The sequence below is a fragment of the Octopus bimaculoides genome, chromosome 2, assembly GCF_046866305.1.
Source record: "Octopus bimaculoides isolate indiv1 chromosome 2, ASM4686630v1, whole genome shotgun sequence".
In the NCBI taxonomy this organism is placed as follows: domain Eukaryota; kingdom Metazoa; phylum Mollusca; class Cephalopoda; order Octopoda; family Octopodidae; genus Octopus; species Octopus bimaculoides.
Window position 1 is genome coordinate 77,574,657 of NC_142929.1, and position 26,607 is coordinate 77,601,263.

General features: G+C 34.8%; 2 protein-coding genes across 8 annotated transcripts in view; one reads left to right on the forward strand and one right to left on the reverse strand.

Annotated features, from left to right (window-relative positions):
* Positions 1-15,793, reverse strand: part of LOC106870602 (putative amine oxidase [copper-containing]) — a 148,854-nt gene extending 133,061 nt beyond the window's left edge. Inside the window, exons 1-2 of one of the 3 annotated variants that reach the window (XM_052978373.2) lie at positions 14,699-15,792; positions 7,531-9,569 (exon numbers count right to left, since the gene is read on the reverse strand). In XM_052978373.2, coding sequence (XP_052834333.2) covers positions 7,531-9,569; positions 14,699-14,735 — 2,076 coding nt within the window. In that variant the 5' untranslated portion in view covers positions 14,736-15,792. Of the gene's footprint in view, positions 1-7,530; positions 9,570-14,698 lie in introns of all 3 variants that reach the window. The other 2 variants (XM_014916731.3, XM_052978372.2) reach the window with 2 other exon arrangements.
* The window catches only part of LOC106869685 (putative amine oxidase [copper-containing]), a 509,414-nt gene that overhangs the window by 408,380 nt on the left and 74,427 nt on the right, over positions 1-26,607 (forward strand). The gene's annotated exons all lie outside the window — the stretch shown is intronic.

Genomic DNA, 26,607 nt, shown 5'->3' on the forward strand with positions numbered 1-26,607 from the left:
TCTCTCTCTCTCTCTTTCTCTCTTTATCTCTCTCTCTCTCTCTCTCTCTCTCTCTCTCTCTTTCTCTCTTTATCTCTCTCTCTCTCTCTCTCTGAAAGTATCTGTCATTACAGTATTGAAATGTGATTGTTTCAGTTAGTGGAATAGTTTCATTTTTAAAGTGAAAGTATTTGACATGAGTGTTTTTGCTTCACTTTTGACACGTAATACTTAAATAGTGGAGGAGATATTATGTTGCCGTGGGCTCGAACTCTGCAAGAAGTTAAACATTTTTTTTTACTAAAACACAACTGGAACCCTAAGTAAGGCATGTGCAAAATTTGAATGAAATTGGTTGCGTAGTTCTCGAGTTTTAGGGATTCACACACACACACACACACACACACACACACACACACACACACACACACACACAGAGACAGACACACATTCTCATTTTTATATATATAGATACTCTGGGTAATCATTAAGAAATATAGAGATAAACAATATAGTAATTAACTGTGTGTTTAAGTATCATATTAATATTGGGGTAAGTATGTTTATAAAAATTTAATAAGGGTGTATAAATTCATAAGTAAAAATAAGAAATGGATAGAGTTATAGATAAATTTATATATATTTTAATGCATAGATAGATAGATAGATAGATAGATAGATAGATAGATAGATAGATAGATAGATAGATAGATAGATATAGACGCAGGCATGGTTGTATGACACAGGCTTAGACGTGGCTGTGTGGTAAGAAGCGTGCTTCCTTAGTACATGGTTTCCAGTTCAGTTCCACTGCGTGGCACATTGGGCAAGTGACTTCTACAATAGCCTCGGGCCGACCAAAGCCTTGTGAGTGGATTTGATGGACGGAAACTGAAAGAAACCCATCGTATATTACACTACCTGTCTTCGTCTTTTGCTTTTTTTGTGAATTCTCCCTATATATATATCACCAAATCTAACGATTGCTGGTAACCTGTTCGTAGCAGCACTCACTTAAACATGCATCACTCACATAAACACAAAGGCATATGCATACATACTACCGCACACACACATGGATATACTACCCCCCCCCACACACACACACACACACACCCACAAAGATATTACCACACACACACACAGAAACACATGAAGGTACTACGACGCACGCACGCACACACACTCACTCACCTGCCTTGAATAAACACTTTCTCTATTTCTCTCCACTTCCGATCATTTCAGCCATGTAATCACGCACACTTCTTTTCCTTAGACTTTTTTCTTTCTCTACGGACGTTTCCTTTCACCGCTTTTTGACGGAGAGCCATGCTCGAAACATTACACACTCCTTCTTTTTCCGATCTTAAACTGAGCGTCAACTTAATGCTTGTACTGTGTACACTCTTTTGACTTTTATTGTTTTCATTTTCATTTTTGATTAACCTGTGTGTGTGTGTGTGTGTGTGTGTGTGTGTGTGTGTGTGTGTGTGTGTGTGTGTGTGTGTGTGTGTGTGTGTGTGTGTGTGTGTGTGCACTGACAAGTAGGATTTAGATTATCCATAACCAATGGATTGATCACTGCTGATGAGCTTTAATTCCAAGCGAAACTAGCTAGCTAGTATAGTGACTTCGCTCGCAAGTTATCAACCCCTGTCAGTACATAGACAATGTGCTTTTTGTGGTTATAAGGGTCTTTGACTCTTTTTTTTTTTTTTTTTGTCAATCTAGGTGCTACCCAACACACTCAGTCACAATCAGTAACAACTAAATTTTTCCTGTTAGGTTTTATATTGCATCTAGCCACCTTCGTTATTTTATAATTACCATTTTGCTGAATCACCCATTGATTCATATGGTAAATACTATATACAGACAGGTAGCATTTAGCTTAATCCTAAGTGATACAGTAATTACTGTTGATGAGCTTTAATTCCAAGCGAAACTAACATGCTAGTATAGTGACCTAGCACACTGTGGAGAGATTATCTCCCCTGTCAGTACGTAATGTGCATTTTATGGTTATAATTGTCTTTCACACTTGTTTTTAGCAATGTAACTGCTACCCTGCACCCTCAGTCATTATTAGTGATAATTGAAGTTTTCGTTTTTGGTTTTATATTGTGTCTAGCCACCTTCGTTATGTTATGTATGTGTGTGTGTGTGTGTGTGTGTGTGTGTATGTGTGTGTGTGTGTGTATGTGTGTGTGTGTGTGTGTATCAACTAATAGTTCATTTATCCGAAAAAAAGCAGTGAAAAACGTTAAAGCAGTAATATTTAGAAGATTGTTTGTTGTGGCCATTGGTTTCGCATCTGTAAAGCGGTTAGCTCTATAAGCGACTCGTCTGACTCATTGACCGGAAGCACATAACCCTTATACAACTAGAGGGAGGAATACGTCAGAGTTAATTAATTTTGTAAACAAAAGGATTCAAGCCATAAAAAGCAACCTTCTAAGTATATATATATAAATGGAGTTAAACGCAGGTGTTATTCAAATTCCGACACATATTTCGAAGATATCACTGGTATAATTTCAAAGGAATAAAATGGTGTAAAACAATAAAATTTCTCTTCAGGGAAATGAAGAAATTAAATTCGTCAATAAGACATTTTAATAGAAAATGATGGATATGTATAGTGATTAAGTGAACGCAAATAAGTTTGTTTCGAAAAAACGTTAGATGATATAACGTTAAAGGTAGCCTGTAAAAAGAGGATAGGTTAAAGAAAGAAACCAAATAAATGAGAAGTATATAACTATATGTATATTAAATAAAACCATATAGACTTGGAAAAATATATTTAGTGAATGTGAAATTTAATGTTTAAATTTAATGTTTAAATATATAATGATAGATATCACTTATATGAACTAAAAGTGTGTTTCTGCCAATCTTTACATCGGTATGCACTCTCTATAACCGTGTTTACAAGGGGATTTTAGAAAAAATAATAAAAAATAGTTCAGAATTACAGAGAAGACAGAATTCCTTGCCTTTGTCATAAGGTATCGAGATTGAGAGACAGAAGATCGAAGAGCTAGGTTGGGAAAAATTCCTCATCCACCTTATTCTCCCGACCTTGCCCCAAAGGAGCAAGGTCGGGAGAATCATTTGTGGGGGACATAACTTTCGCAAGACAGGAGGAGGTCGAAACTGACATTTCAGAGTTATTCTCTTTGAAACCAAAAGAGTTTTACATTGATGGGATTAAAAAGCTTGTAAATAGATGGAAGTAAGTCATAGATAATCAGGGAAAGTACATTGATGATTAAATTTCAATTAAATATAACGTTTGATCACTTGTTTTTTTATTCAAAATTCGGACAGAACTTATGGGATGACCTGATGGATAGATAGATAGATAGATAGATAGATAGATAGATAGATAGATAGATAGATAGATAGATAGATAGATAGATAGATAGATAGACAATATTCCTACTATCCATGAGTGTAAGGCTAGATATGTATGTATTTTCATTTATTTGTTTATTAATATTTACACAAATTTTAGCAATTATCCCTTTCCTCTCACACTCTCCCTCACTCTGTCCTTCTTCCTCCTCTCACCTCCTTCTCACTCTCTTTCCTCCTCTTCCTCTCTCTTTTTCCCTATCCTCTCTCTTTCTCTTACAGTTCGCCTCATAATTTTCCGCTGTATCATTTTTCCTATTGATATTCTGTTTCATAAAACTATAAACTCTATGAGCTACCTTCCATTTCCTGTCATGTTTTTTAATCTACGCCATTTTAATTTCCTATACAATTTGTTGTTCTATCTTATAGCCTATTTGACTCTGTCAGCGTGCGTACATGCATATATACATACACAGATACATGCATGCATACATACATACATACATACATACATACATACATACATACATACACACATACATACACAACATACATACACACATACGCATACACAAATACGTTTACATATATATATCCATATGATATATATATACATATATATATATATACAAGCATATACATACATATATATATATATATATATATATATATATATATATATATATATATATATATATATATATATATATATATATACAAGCATATACATGTATAAATAAGATCCGTGTATGTCTACACGTCTTTAGAATGTGTGGTGGGATATATATATACAAATATATACATATATATATTATATAATGTATATATACATATACATTGTATAATATATATATTACATGTATATAGATAAAATAGAGTATATATATATACATATGATATATATATAATATATATTTTAATATATGATATATAATATTTATAATGTATATATATATATATATGAATATATTTTTGTATGTATGTATTATTGTGTGTATATATGTGCATGTGTGAGTGTGTATGCATGTGTGTATATATACGTTCATGGATGTTGATATATATATATATATATATATATATATATACGTTCGTGGATGTTGATATATATATATATCAACATCCATCAACGTCTACGTGTGGTTTAAGTGTGCAGTAGAATGAGACTTCTATCAGCTGCTCGAGAGACATAAATATAGCAGCAGACAGGTTGATATCATCAAACATAAATGGAACTTTTAAGTGTGTGTGTGAGCGTGTGTTTTTACGTGTGTGTCTAGAGAGACAGAGAGAGAGAGAGATACTAAATGTCGTAAACACTTAAATTACATTCGCAATCAAATACAGACATCAGCTTCCTTCTCTCTCTCCCTCTCTTATTCCATTTCTCTCTTTCTCTCTCTTTTGCAATATATGTGTATGTGTGTAAATATATATATCCATAAATACATATATGTATATATATATATATATATATATATATATATATATATATATATATATATATATATATATATATATATATATATATATATATATACATATATATACATATATATATATATATATATATCTATATATATATATATATATATATATATATATATATATATATATATATATATATATATATACATTTATATACATATATACATATATAGATTGATATATACATTCATGTATATGTACATTTATACATATTCATGCATATATATATTTGTATGTGTATGAATGCCTATGTATGTGCATTTCCATGTGTGTTTGTGTGTATAAACCCAGTGACAGTAGTAAGGTTCATAACTGCTAAAACAGCAGATTATCCAGTACATCTGTTCATCATACAGTGTATTAAAGCTATGTCAGTAGACTGGAGCTTATGCTACAGCAATTTATAACCATAGAAATATTCGAAACCTGCAGTGCAAGCCAACGAAATGCTGACAAATTACACAATGTTTTCTTTACGTTTTAACTTTTACTTATTTCAGTCACTGACGAACAAATTGATTCCAATATTCATTTTTTAAGGCTGATACGTATTCTACTGGTCTATATCGCCAAAGTTACGAGGACGTAAACAAAGCAACACCGGATGTTAAGCAGTGATGGGTGGACAAACAGAGATACAAATACACACACTCGCACACATAGACATACATACACACATACACACTCATGCACACACAAACACACGCATATATATATATATATGTGAGTGTGTGTGTGTGTGTGTGTGTGTGTGTGTGTGTGTGTGTGTGTGTGTGTGTGTGTGTGTGTGTGTGTGTGTGTGTGTGTATAAATGACGGGTTTTCGCACAGTTTTCGTCAACCGAAATTCACTATAACCTCAGATTGAGGTTATAGTAGAAGACAATTGCTCAAGGTACCGTACAGTAACACTGAACCCGTATCCACGTAGTTACAATCAAGCTTATTAACCACAATCATGCCAGCACCGTGCCTACAGTAATTTGACTCGGCCATGAAAGTTATGAACTGTTCAATAACTTTATCCTGGTGGTAAACTAACGACAGTAAAACAAGAGGAACAAAATCGTTATTACTTAGGAAATCTTCTTTGAACTGTTGAGTCCCCTGGTGATTACTGAGTAAATATATACCATGTGGATAGCAGGTTTCTTCACTTTTAGCAGTGAATGAGTGCATCTTGTGAGGGTTTCGTTACCATTTTGTGAGAGATAACAAAAAAGCAAACTAAATTTTCAATGATACCCAATACCCGATATGATGTTGGTCTCCCATGCTACTTTATTTAAGTGTAAGCACAAATAAATACAGAATTATATTAAGATGGGTTCACTGATATTGTGGAAAAGTTGCCTAGTTGAAAAAGCTCGGTGTACGCAATTGCATCGTCATTAAATTAAAGTACCCATTTGTGTCTAGACTAGCCATCTGGGATTAGCCATCTGGTGTACACATATCTAAAGGGAGTCATAGATGGGTATTTTAATTTATTTTTTTTAAACATACTTTTTTGTTCTTCAGCTGGTTTTAGTCTGTAGCCATGTTTCTTGTAGAACTGCTTGGTTATAAAAATATAAAAGAATTCAATATAAACCCTAAAACTCTTTAGACTAGTGTGAAAATAAATCTATATACAAGCAGACACGTTTGCAGATATATACGGTATAGTTGATGATGATGATGATGATGATGATGATGATGATGATGATGATGATGATGATGAGGAGGAGGAGGAGGAGGAGGAGGAGGAGGAGGAGGAGGAGGAGGAGGAGGAGGAGGAGGAGGAGGAGGAGGAGGAGGAGGAGGAAGAACTCTCCCGGTGATGATGATATATGAATGTTCAGTAAAGAAGACAAAACAATTCTAGTCAACTCAAAATGATAAAAGGAGGACAACATTCAAACACAGCCGCTGAACCGGAAAAAACATCACAAACCTACGAAACAAACAAAAGACTAGTGAAAATATATAAATACAGAACTGGTTATTTCCATATAAATACACTCAAGTAATTTATTCTATGTTTGTTATTTACAATATAGTTATGTAGTTGATAATTGCACCTGTGTATCTGTAGACCAGCGACTGCTTTACAGAAACGATTACAGATGGTACATGTCAAATTTATATTGAGTTGTATTGACACGACAGGACAGACTTTTGCAGACTTTTCGCCCATCAAATTCCATTGCTATAATAGAAAAATACCTGCCGAAAGTGGTGTACCGTGGGATCGAACCCAGAAGTTGCGAAGTGAACATCCAAGCCACGCAGACATGCCCGTGGCTATGTAAAATAATACCTTCACTTTGAGAGAACTCATTGATGCTATGTTTGGAATATTTCGGTGTATGTATGGATTTCAAATGAGTCACAGCTGAAATCGTATATGGAAGGGAAGAAAAGTAACGCTTTCATAGAATTGCCTCGTTTCACCCTCACTAATTTTTGTATATTCTGTTGTTCTATTATTCTTTAATTGGTTTCTGCCAGAGATTGTGGCCATGCTGGAGCGCCGACATTAACGCCAGTGCTTGTTTATTTTAGAAGCGAGTATAGAGTAAAAAAAAGTATTAGTCCTAACAGCGGCGCCCCCAGCATGGCCACAGTCTCTGACTTAAACTTATAGTATCCTTAAAATAAAACCAAAATATATATCTAATCGCATTTAAGAATTGTGTTGTATGTAGAAATAATCACAAACCTTATCACAAATGGATTCTCCGTCTGAGAAGTTGGCAAAGTTCACCACTTGGTCACCATTATCCCACAGGGCATATATTGAAGAACTTCTCTCTTCAGTTTCCTTCCTTGATGTTACACTCATGTGGTGGTAGGCCCAACTGACGGTCCTTGAAAATCCGTAATCATGTGGCGATAATAGATTCGATACATCGTTAATTATAACTCGATAACTACGTGGATTTCCAAATTCGTTGTTAAACAGTTTGTTATAAAACAACAGATATTTCGGACTCGATGATTCATAATCAAACGTTGCTTTAGTCTCTGTTTCAATTAAAACACGAGTTAAACGTTTCTGAATGTGATAATTATTTTTGATCAATCCATCCCAAGGAACATGTGTTCGATACTGTTGTAAATTCCAAGTTTCAAATCGATTTTCTGTTCCTTTCACGTCTAAGTCAACTTTGTAGTGAAACAAATGATTATGTATATTAGCAATGGTGGTTTTGCTTATTTGTACCCCATATGGACTTTTATTCGGGCTGTAGGAAGTTACCAAAAGCTTACCTGTAGAATGTATCTGGACTTCAATGGCACCATTTTTATGGAATAAATAATCTATAATGTAGTCGTACGAAAGAAATGTCACAACAGTTCTTAGAACAAGAATTTTGTCGAGCAAAGCGTCAAAAAAAGTTCCATGCATTGTGTTAAATTTATGCCGACTAAGAGGAACCGTTGTAGACTGGTCAAAAACACACAATGCGTTTTCCATTTTCTTCATCCCACCATCATTGGAGGAATAGATGTAAGGAGACAAAAAGGTTGCGTGATTTGGACAATCAACACCAGCGATAAGACCTTTGCTTCTTGTACCAAATAAGGCTGTACCATCAATAAAATTTAGCATTATTCCTGCTGGACTAAATCCTGAATATAAAACAGCAATTTCTTGGAGACTCATTTCGTAAACAATTTGTTCGTTCCAATAACGAATGTTAAGAATACGTAAGCCAACAGACGGAGTTATATGAAAATGAAATTTCCAATTTAAATAATGAATAGTTGATTGTTTTAATATTGTGTATGACTTCTTTGAATCGCTTCCACCCGATGATTCTTCCTTTTGCTCATATTTGTGGAAATCACTGAAAGGTTTTTCTTGGAAGACAGTTCTTTGGTAAAATCTAGTCGTGTTTTCGTTGGAAGTTTTATCATAATCCTGTATGAGATGCGTAAGACTATTATACATTTTATTGTCAAACCAAACTTTACCGACAGTCCAGTCAGATGGAGTTGGACTAGTTATGTCAGCCTCAAACTGAAAGTTTACAGGTGAAATATCGTAGATAGCTTTATAAGAAAACCCTAACCAGAGTAAACGACGTTTAGATTTACCGAGAGCTTCGGGTACAGGGGACAGGTAAAATTGCAAACAATGTGCTATGCAACTTATTGGAAGGGCATCATACTCTTTCAATAAGAAATCCCTGGTTTTATCTTCAACCTTTTTTATAATATAAAACTTCAGGTTCTTCATCTCCATGACAGTTATTGGCCGTTGATAAAATGGGATGGTCCGAATTTTATGCATGTAAGTAATATTCGAAAGAGGTCCTATAACATATTCCTCAACACAAGGAATAGGTTTATTTCCTCGAAATATTACGGCCTTAGCTTCACGGTTTGGTAAATATGTTTTTTCATTAAGATAGCGTAAAATATTTTTTTTCTCTGGCATTTTCAGCTCGATAAAATGAATAAACGAATCACTGAGAAGAGCTTTCTTTGCAGTGACAATCGAGAGATTACTTCTCTCCTCCAAGAACTTCACGACCAACTCTATTTCATTTGGCAGCAGTTCATTGTACCACTCAGCTGTCTCTATCACGGGCTCAGCTGGTTTCTCTTCACCCATGTAACAGTTTCTTTCACTGCTGATTACAATCACTGCAATTAATAACGACAAACTAACTGCGATCAAGACATAAGTTATCGTTCTCCAAAATTTAAGCGTTTGAGACAGGGCCATATCTTCTGTTCTCCAATTAAAATCTGAAATTATAAATCAAACACAGATCATGATTTCAGTATTTTGTAACTGAATAAATTAAATCATTTTAAATTTAGAAACGGAAGTTGGAAATTTCATTGATCTTTTAAATTATTTTTCTCTGGGCCTAGGACTCATGTGGCCGATTAATCGGTTTCCATGGCGTATAAGTGACTGAAATCATAATATTCACCCCTGAATGGTCTGTTGCAGAGTTCAATGTCAGCAATTTTAAAAGAAAGGACAAATCGATTTCGTCGACCCCAGTACTTAACTGGTACTTTATTTTATACTTTATTTTAACTGGTACTTTGTTTTATCATGCCCTGAAGAAATGAAAGGCAAAGATGAGCTCAGCAGACTTTGAATTCAGAATGTAAAGAGCCGAAAGAAATACCGCTTAGTATTTTGTTCGACGTTCCAACGATTCTGCCAGCTCACGGCCTTGATCTTTTACATATCATATATCTAATAGCACGTCTAGTTATTATTTCAGAAAGTATCCACTTCCTATGGTAAACATATAACAATGAATAACTAACAATGATGAACCTTCGTCTGTAGAGCTTTTCATATGGTGAAACCAAATTCCTTTTACATACGCAGTTAAAGCCCTTTAAAATATGTATGACTATCACAGCTTTATACATCATCGCTTAACAAATATATGATTTTATGTCTCATTAAAGGAAGTTAACATTTCGTTAATTTGTGTGAAGAACACCATACACGAGTTATAAAGATTCCAACAGTCGTATTTACAAGGTCTCCAGTTTCGGTTGAAATCGTCCCATTAACGTCGCTAAACCTTTTAAAAGGCTCGCAAGACGGTTTCTTGAAACCAAGCCAACCAGCAAGAGACCTAGAGGTAAACCAAAAACGAGGTGGTTGGATAATATCCATAGTCTCAGTTGGTTACACTTGGGAATCCAACAAGAAAGTGTAATTACGACTGCTTTTAATAGGACCCTATGGAAGAGATGACTGAGGACTTTACCCTCAAGACCGTCTCAGGAATATTAGAAGATGAATGGATAGGCAATATTGTTTATAGATATATGGTGAATAATTAAAATATAGCGTTGAGTGTTATTTTTTGGGGATATGTAAAGTATGTGTGTGTTTACGGTGTTGTTCTGTGAAACCAGGTTCGCAGTTAACCATTGACCATCGTATAGTGTTTGAAAGACCTCTGTAGATTGAGGTCTTGTTGATGTCAAGTTGAACTGCTCTGATTTCTCCATTGCTTTTAAGAACGCGTAAAAGATAAGATCTTTAAAGTCATATTGGAAGGCATTGAGGTGAAAAGATAAAAGAGATCCAGGGTGATAAAAGGCATCATCATTTATCATCATTTTACATTGCCTTTGATTAGATGATGCACTCGGCCCAAAATATCAAAGGTCACTGGTTTTTTTATGCCAAAAGATAGCTTGGAGGAATTTTAAAATGTTAGAGGAAACGGATGCTTTCAGGAAGGAAACAGGTTGATGTGGATATCTTCGTTGCAACATCAGAAATATCAAAACAGCTAATTAATAGGAATTGGATGAGATATAAAATGAAAGCACCCCAAGAATATTTGGAAGAAGGTTTTACTGATATCCTAATGATAGACATGGGAATCGTTTCACAGAATCTAGAGTTTTATAACTAAGTGGCAGTAGAGGGTGTATATACCATGCAATTTTGAAGGATGAGAGATTTATATCGTTAAAAAACCGTGCGCATTAATAAAGGATAGTAAAGAGGATTGCAGTTTAGAGCGGAGGTAGAATATATCGGGCAGTAGCTTGGTCTCTTTTAACGTATTACGTCCATGTGGTACCACATTGTACATGTATGTGTGTGTACGTATATATATAGAGGGAGAGGGGGGAGGGAGAGAGGGAGGGAGGAAAAGAGAGAGAGAAAGAGAGAAAGAGATAAGGGCGCATGGCCTAGTGGTCAAGGCATTGCACTCACGATCTAGAGATCGTGACTGGTTTTAGAGTCAAGTTTTGACTGCTATCTCTAGCATGGTAGTATCTCTTAGATACCCTTAATTATAATATATATATATGTGTGTGTGTGTGTGTGTGTGTGTGTGTGTGTGTGTGTGTGTGTGTGTGTGTGTGTGTGTGTGTGTGTGTGTGTGTGTGTGTTACTAATCTAATAAAATAGAAAATTTCTATTTGAAAATCTTTACTCTAGAGTAAAGATTATTTGCCAATATAACGTGACAGTTGATTGTTACTGTTTTATGGTGAGCTTGCAGAGGGGAAACGTTATCGGCATAAACCTAAAAAAAGGTTTAAGGATGGCATAAGGACTGCTATGAAGTCAATTGGAATGGCTCCAAAAGATATAGAAGTCCTCGCTTCAGATCGAGTTGGATGGCGAACAAGGGTGTGGAGTGGAGTGAAAGCATTTGAAGAGGCCAGGATGATGCAAGCAGGACTCAAGAGACATTTAAGGAAAAATGTAAAGACTGAGAAGGTGAATGACAAGGACCTTTTTGTGTGCACAGTCTGTGACAGACCATGTCTGTCCATGGCTGGCCTCAAATCTCACCTGCGAACCCATGGAAAACAAACCTCATCCAGCTATTCTGATTATATGTCTGTGCACACGTTTGAATGTGGTGTGTGCCAGAGGGTTTGCAAATCCAATGGGGGTCTTAAAAGACATGTTAGGATCCACAATGAGCAGAACTTACTTGCAGGTATTGGTAGTGCAAATCAGAGGTACAATCTGTGTGGGTGTTTTTTCAAAACACTGTCTGGTTTAAAAAGCCACATCAGACGCTATGAAAGGGCTAAGGTGTAGGTGCAGGAGGTGGTCAAACTCTGTTTAAGGAGTAGACAACCACCATATATATATATATATATATATATATATATATATATATATATATATATATATATATATATATATATATATATATATATATATATATATACATATATATATATATACATATATATACATACATACATACATACATACAAACATACATACATACATACATATAGATAAATAGATAGATAGATACGTATACATATATATATATATATATATATATATATATATATATATATATATATATATATATATATATATATATATATATATATATATATATATATATATATACATACATATATATAAACAAGTAGGCTGTTGGGCGTGCATGGCCAAATGGTTAGCGTGTTGCACTCATGATCGCAATATTTTAGTTTCAATACCTGAACCGAGTAGTGTGTTGTACTCTTGAGCGAGAATTTTCATCTAAATCTACTTTGTGATCACTTCGACACCTGACACTGTTCATCTGTTCAAGCAACGTAGATTTGATGGAGGAAGTGAGTTATTGTACAGCACATACATTTCATTGTTATATTCAAATCCCGGACTACGAGAGACTACCATCTCACACACAGAAACATACACACACACACACACACACGCACACACATAGATAGAGAGATAGAGAGAGAGATATCAGTATGTAGTGTATATATGCTAACACCAAATTTACTGTAAGTGCTATTCAGTTATCTTATAATCATGAAGACAGAATTTTTTCTAAAGCTTAACCGAAAACCAGACTCTTGTTGCAGGCGTCCTTTTGTTCTCCATGATGTAGGAAAGGGACAAACTGAACAATTCCATTTACTTCCAATATTTTCCTTCGTACACTTCAGAATTTTGATACAATTGTTGAATATAATCGGTTTAATCCGTGAAATCTGCTTATAGAATTCTCCTTTTCCAGTAGAAAAAAAATATTGTTTGTTTCCGAAGGAAATGGGGCGAAATGGCGGAAATATCGAAAATGTTAGTTTCTAATTTTGGCATAATGCCACCAAGTTCGGGTTGAGGTGATAAATCGATTACATCGACCCCAGCGTTCAACTGATACTTATTTTATCGTCCCTGAAATGATGAAAGACAAAATCGACCTCAGCAGGATTTGAACTCAGGACATAAGCACGGACGAAATACAGCTTAGCATTTTGCCCAGTGAGCTAACAATTCTGCCAGTTCGCCACCTTAAATATCAAAGAATATTCTTTTCTACTCTAGGCACAAGACCCAAAATTTTAGGGGATGGACCAGTCGATTAGATCGTCGACCCCAGTATGCAATTGGTACTTAATTTATCGACTCCGAAAGGATGAAAGGCAAAGTCGACATCGGCAGTATTCAAACTCAGAATGTAAAGACAGACGAAATACCATTAAGCATTTTGCCCGGCGTCCTAACGTTCCTGCCAACTCGCTGAAGAATATTCTTTTCTCCTCTAGACACAAGGCCCGAAATTTGGTGGGAGGGGTCCAGTCGATTAGATCGACACCAGTACGCAACTGGTACTTAATTTATCGACTCGGAAAGGATGAAAGATAAAGTCGACTTCGGCGGAATTTGAACTCAGAGAGTAAAGGCAGACGAAATACCGCTAAGCATTTCGCCCGGCGTCCCAACATTTTTGCCAGCTCACCGCCTTAATATCGAAGAATATTGAACAAAAAATATCGCGAGTTGTATTTGTTTTAGTTAAACTATAAAATAAGGGGAGATATGTAATTCATACAGAAAGACAAACCTTTCAATAAATAATGACATGTTAAGTTAGGCGTAGACGTGTGTATGTGGTTAGAAGTTTGGTTCCCAAGTACATAGTCTCGAATTCAGTGTCCCACTGCACAGCACCTTGGGTAAATGTCTTCTACTATATTCCTAGGCCGACTAAAGCTCTGTGGGTAGATTTGGCAGACGAAAACTGAAAGACGCCCGTCGTATATCAATGTGTGTGTGTGTGTGTGTGTGTGTGTGTGTGTGTGTGTGTGTGTGTGTGTGTGTGTGTGTGTGTGTGTGTTTGACTGGAAACAAGCACATTTGTGTCTGTGTTTGTTCCCACTGGTGTTGGTCTGTTTACGTGCCTGTAACTTAACTGTGCGGTAAAAGAGATCCGATAGAATAAGTACTAAAAAAATGAATACTGGGCTCGATTTGTTCGACTAAAACTCTTCAAGGCAGTACCCCAACAAGGCAGTACCCCAACAAGGCCGTAGTCCAATGACCGAAACAAGTAAAAAAAAAATGCTTTTTTTAATAAATAAAGATAAATAAAGAATCTACCACTCACCTTGTACTACTTCACGATACGGCGAGCGATAAACCATAAGTGGAGGTCAATCTTTACTTGTTTCGTCACTGGATGATGATTTGGGTTGTTATAATCTTCCAACTTTTCTTCCTTAATAACATTTCAATATCAACACTTGTGCGAGAATGGGTGAATCGTTTTATTGTCTCCTTTTCTTTCGTTCTTTTCTTCCTAATTTCCTTCCACTTTCATTTCCTCTTTCTGTGGGTATGGATGTGTTTTTATGTGTTCTTACGTGTGTGAGTGTGTGTGTGTGTACTTTCATAACTACATCTCACCTCATCTATTTATTTATCAATTTTAAAAAATTATTTTTCGAAAGTTATTCTTCCGTAACTTATTTCATAATGAATTAACAATCCGAACTAATATTAAATAACTTTCAACAAAAATTTTCACTAAATATTTGCATTTACATTTTTATGTAATCCAAGTCATCTTTGTAATTTTATTTCTTGCTGAAATCCCCTCAAAGTTTTTTTTTCCTTTTTTTTGCTTTTGTTTTCCTTTTTTGGAAGGCGTTTTTCGCTTTTGCTTTTGTTTTTTGTTTTTGTTTTTCTCGTCAATATTTAATAAATAGAGGGAGAATGGGCTTATTTAATAGGAATTATTGAAATATTAAATCTTATTGCCTAAAGACTTCGGCTATTTTCGTTGTTATTGTTGTTGTTACTACTACAACTGCCGTTATGCTTCATTCATCGCCAATAATAAGACAAACCCAGTGTAAAATTTAGATGTCATAACGCTTGCATACACTTTTCGGGAGTATCTTCTACAACATCATGTTTTAGATGATGTAAGAAGATGACACAAAGTATTCTAGTGATTTTTAAACGCAAACGATATTGACGAAAAAACAGACGTCATACTAATGTTTGTACAGAAAAATAAACATGTAAATCAAATGATATACATAGACCAGAATCGCCAAGATAAGAGAGTGATTTGAATAACAGGGTTGGTGAATTTTAATTGAGAGCAATCTCTCTGAGTTTTGATACTAAGTCCGTGTTTGACTGACTATGAATAACGGGACTTCATCAGAGGAGATTTCCAACTCTTGTAGACACCATAATGAATTAATATCCATAGGCAGTTCTGATGAAATATATCTTGTAAATGCCAACTCTAAAATCTTTAATATATTCAATATAAATATATGCATCGTTTCCACCTGATGAGAGGCAGCTTTAGTCACAATTAAGTGAAAGCCACCAGTCAAAGAAAACCATGCTTATTTCTCAGGTTCTATATTGATAGAATTCAGATAATAATAATAATAATAATAATAATAATAATAATAATAATAATAATAATAATAATAATAATATCATTATTATTATTATTATTATTATTGTTGTTTCAAATTTTGCTACGAGAGTAGCAATTGTTTGAAGGAAGGGGATGAGTCAATTACATCGACCTCAGTGTTCAACAGGTATTTATTTTATCGACCCCGAAAGGATGAAGGGCAAAGTCGACTTCAGTGGAATTTGAACTCATAACGTAGCGACGGGCGAAATACCGCTAAGCATTACGTCCAGCATGCTAACGATTCTGCCAGTTCGCTGCTTCGTATATTTTACCCCAGTGTCTCTTTGATGGCATGCATTGCTCTCTCAATCAAAATAGGCTGGCCGTGGACTTTTGCAACTGGAATTGACACGGAAGATTGCCACGGTTGGCCTAAACACTGATCTGAAAAACTCTGATGACTGAATGTTAAAACTTCTCTTAATGCATGAAAACAAGAAAGCATCATACTCAGTAACAAAACAGGCATAGAAATATCTAAGTGAATTCCAAATACAACAAATCCCAGAATTAGACGTACTGGAAACAAGCACAGAAAAAGCTAAAGGTATGAAAACCCTTGCTAAAACTGTTGCTTTAGATATTCTTACTAATAAATGGCAAGTAAAACCTCTCAATGGCAAATACCCAAAGAGAGCTAATAATGCTGATGTTCACAAGGCCCTTACCCATCAATTGTTAGTGTCTTCTGGCTTAAAATCAGAGACAGATAGGTTTATCATAGCAACCTAAGATCAATGCCTACCTACAAGAAGCTACCAGGCCAACATCTTAAAGAACAGCAACAGCTCAATATGTCGGGTGTGTAAACAACAAAATGAAATCATCGAATATGTTGTCTCCAGGTGCAGTTTTCTTGTGTCTACAGAGTATCTCAGCAGGCATGATAGAGCGGCAAAGTATATTCACTTGGTAATTTGCAAACACATGGACCTGCCCCGTGATAGAAACTGGTGGGAACACAAACCAACTCCAGTGCTTGAAAATGATCACACCTCACTCCTTTGGAACTCTACTGTTCAAACTAACAGAAAGATAGATGCAAATATACCAGACATTATGTTGAAAGATCTCAGGCAAAAACATGCCTTCTCATCGATATGACTAACTCAATCGACATAAATACATCTGTCAAGACTTACCTAAAACCGAGCAAGTATAAAGATCTTGAAATAGAAATTGGCAAAATGTGGAACCTTCAGAATAAAACAATACCTGTTGTCATAGGAGCTCTAGGAATGATAGCAAAAGGAGCTGATTGTTACCTATCTCAGACACCGGGAAACCCAAAATGGAAGAAATTCAAAAAATAGTGCTCATAGGAACTGCTCATATCCTAAGAAAAATATTGTCTATATAATCCCCAAAACATTTTAATCAGTAAACAGTATCAAAACACTTAAATGTACATAATAGCAAACACCTTTTACTGTCATCATATCATCACACTATCATCTTACCATCAAATTACTTTTAAAACAAACTTCTAATCTTCTTATGTTTTGACAGGCATTCTCTAGAACAATATTCTGTGCAAAACCAAAAGTGTGGCACCATAGTCATAGCACCAATTTGAACTTCTAACTGCTGTCTCTCGAGGTCTCTGGGTGAGACTTGGAGTCAATTTGTACAAATACAAAGAAAAAGCCAAACATATAATAATAACAATAATAATAACAATAATAATAATAATAATAATAATAATAATAATAATAATAATAATAATAATAATAATAATAATAATAATAATCTCGAAAGTGTGACTTACATTGTTAGTGCTTGTGCAGAAAAAGTACAAGCATAAACACGACAGAGTAACCCAAAACCTCCACGGGCTACTATGCCGTAAATGTGGATATGTTACAGGTCCTTGGTACCAACATACACTGGAAAAGGTAATGGACGAAAAGAAGAAGGCAAAAATCCTCTGGGACTTTGATTTCCATACAAACAAAGTGTTAGAGCACCGAAGGACAAATAAGAGTGCCTAATAATCGACGTAGCAGCGCCAGGAGATAAACATATCATCATGAAAGAAATAGAAAATGTTGATAAATATGGAGACCTGAGAATTGAGATCGCTAAAATGTGGCAGCTAAGAGTCGAATATAAAGGTTATCCCTATTGTAATCGGAGCATTGGGTTCAATATCACCCAATCTGAAAAAACATCTGAAAACCTTAGAGACACCTTACAATCTAGATGTATTGCAAATGTTGGCATTGCTTGAAACTGCACGCATATTGCGTAAAGTACTCTCTGTCTGAGGTCCTTGTTGTGACTTGACAAACAATACAAACCCCCGGTAGACACAATATCTTCAATCAACAACCTCACGATATTGTATACTGTGCGACGTCTATAATAATAATAATAATGATAATAATAATAATAATAATAATAATAATAATAATAATAATAATAATAATAATAATAATAATAATAATAATAATAATAATAATAATAATAATAAATAGCCACAAAACACGAACAAAACAAAAGACAGTTTCAGTCTTTAAGGAAGCTGACAAATACAAAAAAAGAAGTCATAGTACCTAACAACTATGAAGAAAAAGAAGAAACATCAAAAGCTGTAAAACAACTGAAATCCAAACTAAGACTAGAACAACAACGAATCATGATAAAACGATGGCAAGAAAAGCCCCTTCATGGCAAATATTGGGTGAAGCTAAACAGAAAAGTAATAGAAAAAGCAAAACCCTAACAATGACGGAAAAGCTCAGGGCTCAAAGCAGAGACTGAAGGATTTTTAACTGCAGCACAAAATCAAAGCCTTCCCACCAGAAATCACCAAAAACACATAATGTAAAGAAATACAAGTAACTGCAGAATATGTGGCGACGGAGAAGGAACAATAAATCATATTGTCTCTGGCTGCCCAGTCCTGGCTAAGAAGGAATATGTTCACAGGCAGGACAGAATTGGGACCTATATGCACTGGAAGCTATGACAGCACTATGGAATAACAACAGAAAAAAGATAGTACATGCTAGAAAAGGTCACTGAAAGTGAGAAAGCAACCATACTCTGGGATATGCTAATACACACGGATAGAGAAATTAAGGCCAATAGACCAGATATTGTTGTCAAAGATCATGAAGGAAAAAAATGCTTTCTAATTGATGTACCAATACCAGCAGATGACAACGTTTCCCTAAAAGAAATGGAGAAACTTTCAAAATACAAAGACCTGGAAATAGAGGTAACTGAAATGTAGATCATAGTACACGCATTAGTTATGATAAAGAAACATTCAGACGAAAACATAACAAAAACACCAGGATTTGCAGGTATATATAACATACAGAAAATAGCACTAGTAGGCAGCGCACACATCCTACGTAAAACACTTTCAATACAGTGAAAATAAGAGCACCACAACAAACACAGCATATACCCAAGGCACACAGAGCTGCGCTCAGTAGTGATAAAGCACGTGATAAAAATAAGACTACTAAATAATAATAATAATAATAATAATAATAATAATAATAATAATAATAATAATAATAATAATAATAATAATAATCATTTCTACTATAGGCACTATATCTAATAACAATAATCCTTCCTACTAAAGGCACAAGACCTGAAATTTTGGGGAAGGGGGTATGTCGATGACATCGACACCAGTACTCAACTGGTACTTAATTTATCGACTCCGGAAGGATGAAAGGTAAGAATTTGAATTTAGAATGAGAGGACGGACGAAATGCCGCTATGCATTTTGTCCGGCATGTTAATGATTCTACCAGCTCGCCGCCTTAACTAGCTCAAAGAATAATTTCTAAAACGCAAACGTTAAATACATTCCGATATTTAATCTTTTGGTGTAAACTATGAGTATAATAAATTCTACATAACTTTATATTAGAGAATCACATATAACCTTTCAAGAGTGCCGATGGAATAAATATTAACCACCATGGTTTAAGAGATTAAACTTAACGATACCTAAAGCTATTTTCTTAATGACTGGTATCACTTACAGTTGAAGGATGCTGCAACATAATTATATAATGACGAGTTTACACGCAAGTAAATAGATCTTTCCATGTTGTTATATTCTTGATGAGGACTTTTATTTACATCGGAGGAAAGTCACCGTGACACAGCAATAAATTTCCACCCCCACCCCCACCCCCCGGATAGAAAATTGTTTCTTTGTGAAGTTGCATTATAGACGACATCGCTTTACAATGCCGACTGGTTCCTTTAAAAGTAAATACGTTTTATCAGGCAAAAATTCGAGGACGATACACACATATACGCTGTAGTCAATCGTTTATACCAAGACAAAACAATGTACATGATAACACTTTCAATCAATTCAGATCAGAATCCATGAGAGCCACTACCTGGTACTGCTATTATTATTATTATTATTATCATTCTTATTCTTATTCTTCTTCTTCTTATTATTATTATTATGATGATGATTGAGTGAGAGAGCAGGTCATGCCATCAAAGTGACACTGGGGCACAAATATACGAAGCCCAGTATACCCATCATCACTGGGGTCGATGTAATCGACTTAATCCCCTTCCCCAAGCTGCCTTTTGGCAAAAATTTGAAATCATCGTTGTTGTTGTTGTTGGTGGTGGTGGTGGTGGTAATATTATCATTATTATTGTTATTGTTATTATTATTATTATTATTATTATTATTATTATTATTATTATTATTATTATTATTATTATGTACGCGTGTGTACCTTTAAAAGCATTTTCTTTGCAAAATTTGCGTTTCCTAATTTTTACCGTGTATTATTGTTGTGGATGTTAAAGTGGCGAACTGGCAGAATCGTTAGCACACCGGTGACTTGCTTAGCGGTATTTCGCCCGTCGCTACGTACTGTGTTCAAATTCCGCCTTGATCGACTTTGCCTTTCATCCTTTCGGGATCGATAAAATAAGTACCGGTTGAACACTGAGGTCGATGTAATCAACTCATCCCCACTTCCCCCTTTAGCTGCCTTGTGGCAAAAATTCGAAATAATTAACGCTGTAAATGTTTTTTAGGATAATCATGATGATAATGGCTTTCATCGTGGTGTTGGTGCTGCTGATGATGATAATGATGATGACGACGATGACGATGATGATGATGATGTTAATTGCAGTGCTATGTGATAGTGGTGGTGGTGGTGGTGATTGTAGTGGTGGTTGATGATGATGAAGATGATTGAGAGAGAGTACGTGACGGTGGAAGAGAGACTGTTGCCATTTCTACTGTTACTTTTGTTATTCTCTACCCTTGGTGGGATTATTATTATTATTATTATTATTATTATTATTATGTACGCGTGTGTACCTTTAAAAGCATTTTCTTTGCAAATTTTGTTATCAAATCCCTCAATATTTTTTTTTCTCGAAACTGAATAATTTATATATTCAAAGTCAGATGCATGTATTTTTATCTATTTATTTATCTTATAACCTTTATTTATCTATCTATATACACGCAAACATTCAGTGTATATATGCCTACACACACCGACACACACTAGCACACACGCATCGAAACGTACATACATAGGTACACCCACTCATATTTACATATGCATGTGTTTACATATAGTTGTACATACGTACACACAAACTCACAAACACACACATGTATATACATGTATATGCATGTGTGTTTATACCTATATATATATATTTATGTGTGTGTTTATATATATATATATATATATATATATATATATATATAAGGTAAGAGAGGTGCATATCGACACACATGCATATGTATATGTATGTATGCATATGTATATGTATGTATGCATATGTATATATATATATATATATATATATATATATATATATAGAGAGAGAGAGAGAGAGAGAGAGAGAGAGATGGATAGATAGATAGATAGATAGATAGATAGATAGATAGATAGATAAAATGAGAGAGAGAGAGATACATCTACATATGCATATACACATACGCGCGTAGATGTATAACTGTATCAAAGTACGTATATATATTGTTTATATGCGTATGTGTGTGTGTGTGTGTGTGTGTGTGTGTGTGTGTGCGTGTGTGTGTGTGTGTGTGTAATGTTGCCTTACCACTATAAATTCATTCCTAGCCATATACCTACAATCTAATTATATACACTCACTGTTATTTACCGATGTTGTTCACTTACTAAGATGGCTGTATTTGTCCATTCCACACATCATTCACTCCAATGTAAGCATGGCGCCTTTTAAGTATGCTAGAAGTCTGATTGAACCTCTCTGTGCTTGTCTATGTATGTAAGCTTATGTTTGTCAATCTGTGTGTGCATGTGTGTTTTGCCTGTGTATGCATATGCGTATTTGCCTGTGTTTGTCTGTATGTTTGCCTCTGTGTGTGTGTGTTTGTGTGTGTGTGTGTGTGTGTATGTGCGTGTGTATGTGTGTCTGTGTCTGTGTACATCCGTGTGTGTGTGCGTCTGTGTTCATGTGTGTGTGTGGATATGTGTTTGCCTCTCTGTTTGCATGTGTTTACATATAGTTGTACGTACACACAAACTCACAAGCACACAGACACAGTCATATGCACACAAACACGTATATACATGTATATGCATGTGTGTGTATATACCTATATATCTGTGTATGTTTGCTTGTGTGTGGGCATGTGTGTTTGCTTTTGTGCATGTGTGCACTTGTATTTGCCTGAATGTGCGAATGTATGTTTGCTTCTGTGTTTGTGTAAGTGAATGTCTGTACGAATGTTTGTGTGTGTGTGTGTGTGTGTGTGTGTGTGTTTAAGAACTGCTTTTCCCCGCTACTGGCCAAGTGACATCCTTGTCTGATCTTATTCTTTTCTCTCCCACTAATGTAACATCAATAAATGCTGATTTTTAGCGTCTGTTTATTGTAAATAAAATCTAAACAAATAAAGTAGGTATAAAAATAAAAGCAAGAAGCACTACAGTATTTTTAAAGCATGAAGCAGGAATCTAGAGATGTGCTGTTATCCCCTTGTCAAAAGAGAGGAGTCAGTCAGAACCTGAAAAGAAACCTCCATCCATTACTTTAATAATTTATAAATTGAGACTTGGAAAAGAATATCACTTTAATCTAAAACCGATGTTTACAGTGTTTATTATTTAGTAAGTGTTATTTCCGATTTGCTTCTATCTAGAAATCAAAGGAAGTGACTTTGCTTTTGTGACCTGGACATCAATGCTTTGAAACTGACCTATTTTCCATTACATTTCAGACAGATTCAGTGCTGATTTGCTGAAGAATAATATTGTTATAGCAAATATTTTGCTCAATGCCACAGATTTGCTTGTCAATTGCTCGACCTTAACCACTTGACCATGTCTCTTAGTGACTGACAATATGTACATCCCTAACGATGAGCAGGAGTATTGGGAGAGTATCATAGCCATGTGTTGAGAGAGATACTTTGGGGTTTGAATAAATTTAACAAAAGCAAAGTTTGATGGAAATATTAGTAAATTTTCATACTTTCTAGGGGTAAGCAAATGGGAAATAACAGTTACTACCCAAAGACAAAAATCGTGTTATACAGTGTCCAACTTTATACTGCTTAGAGTTAGTTGATTTAAAGCAGTAGTTTTCAACCACTTTTTATCTACGGACCCCTTTGATTATTATTTTTATTCTGGTGGACCCCCATAGTCATTCGATGTTTAAAAGCTGATTTTATAGATACTTCTCTCAAGATTCCTATTTTGTTTTTCAAACATTCACTTGCGTAGTTTGAACTATGTAAAATGTTAGAGAAAGAAACTGGGCTGTTTCTTGCAATAAATATGTCTAAAGAAACTTGTTTTTCATGGACCCTTAAAATATTACCTTTGATGTTCAGTTTACTATTTTGCTTGCATGGAGCCACAAAAATCTTATATGGACCCTCAGTGGTCAAATGGACCCCGGTTGAGAATCACTGATTTAAAAAGTACTAGCAGAGATACCCGGCCTTGCTCGGGGTTAAAATAGCATAGATTTTTATTGCTTTACTTGTTTCAGTTATGTGACTGCGGCCATGCTGGAGCACCGCCGTTGGTCGAAGAAATCAACCACAGGATTTATTCTTTGTAAGCCTAAGTTACAGGAAGTTACAGTTATCAAGCAATGGTGGGGGTACAAACACAAAACACAGGCACACACATACACAAATATAAACAAATATACGACAGTCTTCTTTTAGTTTCCGAGTATGAAATCCACTCCCAAGATTTTGGTCGGCCTGAGGCTATAATAAGCATATATATATATATATATATATATATATATATATATATGATTTCGGTGCGAATGGCTTTATTATACGATCCCAATTCTGTAAATGATAATAATGGTATTTTTATATAAGCTTAAAGCTTATGCCGTTCACCGTGCAATGACTAAGGAAAATAGTGTAATAACGAGGCATATAGGCCCTCAACAGAAAAAAGAAGACTTTCCCATCCGCGTGGGACGCGAACCCACATCCCTTTGTTAACATGTCTAAGTGTGTTACCTTTACACGCGTTATTAGACTATTAGACTATGCCCAGTTGTTAGACTATTTTCCTTAGTCAATGCTCGGTGGACGCCATAAACTTTAAGCTTATATAAAAATACCATTTTTATTATTTACAGGATTGTAAAATATGGCATCGTATAACAAAACCATTTGCACCTAAAGCATATATATATATATATATATATATATATATATATATATATATGTATGTATATATACAAATATATACAAATATATATATATATGTATGTATATATATATATATATATCCATATATATATAGGTGGATATATATACATATATATACATATATATATATATATATATCTATATATATATATATATATATATATATATATATATATATATATATATATATATATATATATATATATATATATATTGAGAATACTGAACTATCTTACAAAGGATCTTGTTTTTAGGAATCCCCGATAAGCTATGAATACCCTAATTGTGAAGTCAGTTATGTAATAACATGAAATTAATTACCCTATAGTAAGAATTCAAATAAAGTAGCACCGAAAAGGGCTTTAATATGTTCCCAGAGTATATAGAACGTAGGAGGAAATACTAATAAGGTATGTATACTAAAATCCTGAAACATGTTATGTAATAACAAGTTAATCAGATATGAGATAATAACAATTCAAAGTAATTAACTGTGAAAAAGCTTTTGTGCGTTCCCAGAGAATATTATCCTCAGCAGCGCTAGTGTTGGTATATTCGTGAATAAGTCACTTACCGAAATAAGTGGATCTATTGTTTAGGAGAATATTATTAACTTGTTTAAGCCTTGTACTGGATAAATTGAGAAAATAACTAAAATAGTTCAAATGCTAAGAAATAAGTATACTCAATTTCATTTTAACCAAATAATTTACGAAGGAGTGAATGGGTTATTTCCCTTGGAAGCTTAAAATAATCACGCCCGCCGTCCAACGGCGCCCAAAATGTTATTCCTCCTGCCGTTTACCCGAACATTGTTTCGAAATCAATTTATACTTAAAACCTCCCGTGACACATAAACAATGTGCGTGTGAAGTTTAAGAAAAATCGGTCGAGCCATTTTGGCACAAAATGAGGACATACCGATACACGCACACACATACACACACACAAACATTTTCAGTTTTAATATGTAAGGTAAACTCTGTATAGAGACTTGCAGACAACTTGCTTGTACAAGTTTTGCCGATCGAAATCTCTGCATACCGAACGCCAGTTGATTTCAGGGGTTATCAGGAGAGAATGCGAACCTTTTGGAGCCTTTCACTCACTTCATCTTATTCAATATCTTCACTGACTTGGTCCGTTCTTGGACCGAAGGGTTTGTGATAGGTACATTGAATATTTGTATCTCTACGATTCGAATGAAAGGGTTAAGAAATATGTACAAGCATGTCTCCAATGTCCAAAACAGTACTGAATAAAACTCATTAAAAAAAACAACTAGTAAACCTCTACATGGTCGATTTATCAGCTAAAAATAGCTACAAAATCCAGTACCATCGTCCTGCGATGTTTGTTCCGACTCACTGCGCTCTGATTACGTGTGTATGTGTGTATGTGTGCATGTATGCGTGTGTGCGGATGTGCATTTTCGTTTGTTTCTTTAAACCTAATTGCTCTAAAATGTTGTATACGATTTACTCGAATCCTATACAAAATGTCTGGTACTTATCAAGAAACCAGAGAACAGAACTGAGTCGATGCCATCACTCTGAGAAATTGACTGGTATTTTATTTTATTGACCCTGTAGAGATGAAAGGCAAGGTCGATCTGAGTGTGATTTGAACTTAGGATGTACAGCACCACTCCGCTCTCAGCCTTAATAATTATAAAATAATTATAATTGTTTCTATTTTTTGGCACAAGGCCAGCAATTTTGAGAAAAGTGGGCAAGTCGATTCCATCGACCTCACTACTTGGTTGGTACATTATTCCCCGGAAGAGGGAAAGGAAAGTCCACTTCGGCGGGATTTGAGCTTGCTGCCTTATTAATAATAATAATGATAACAATAATAACAATAA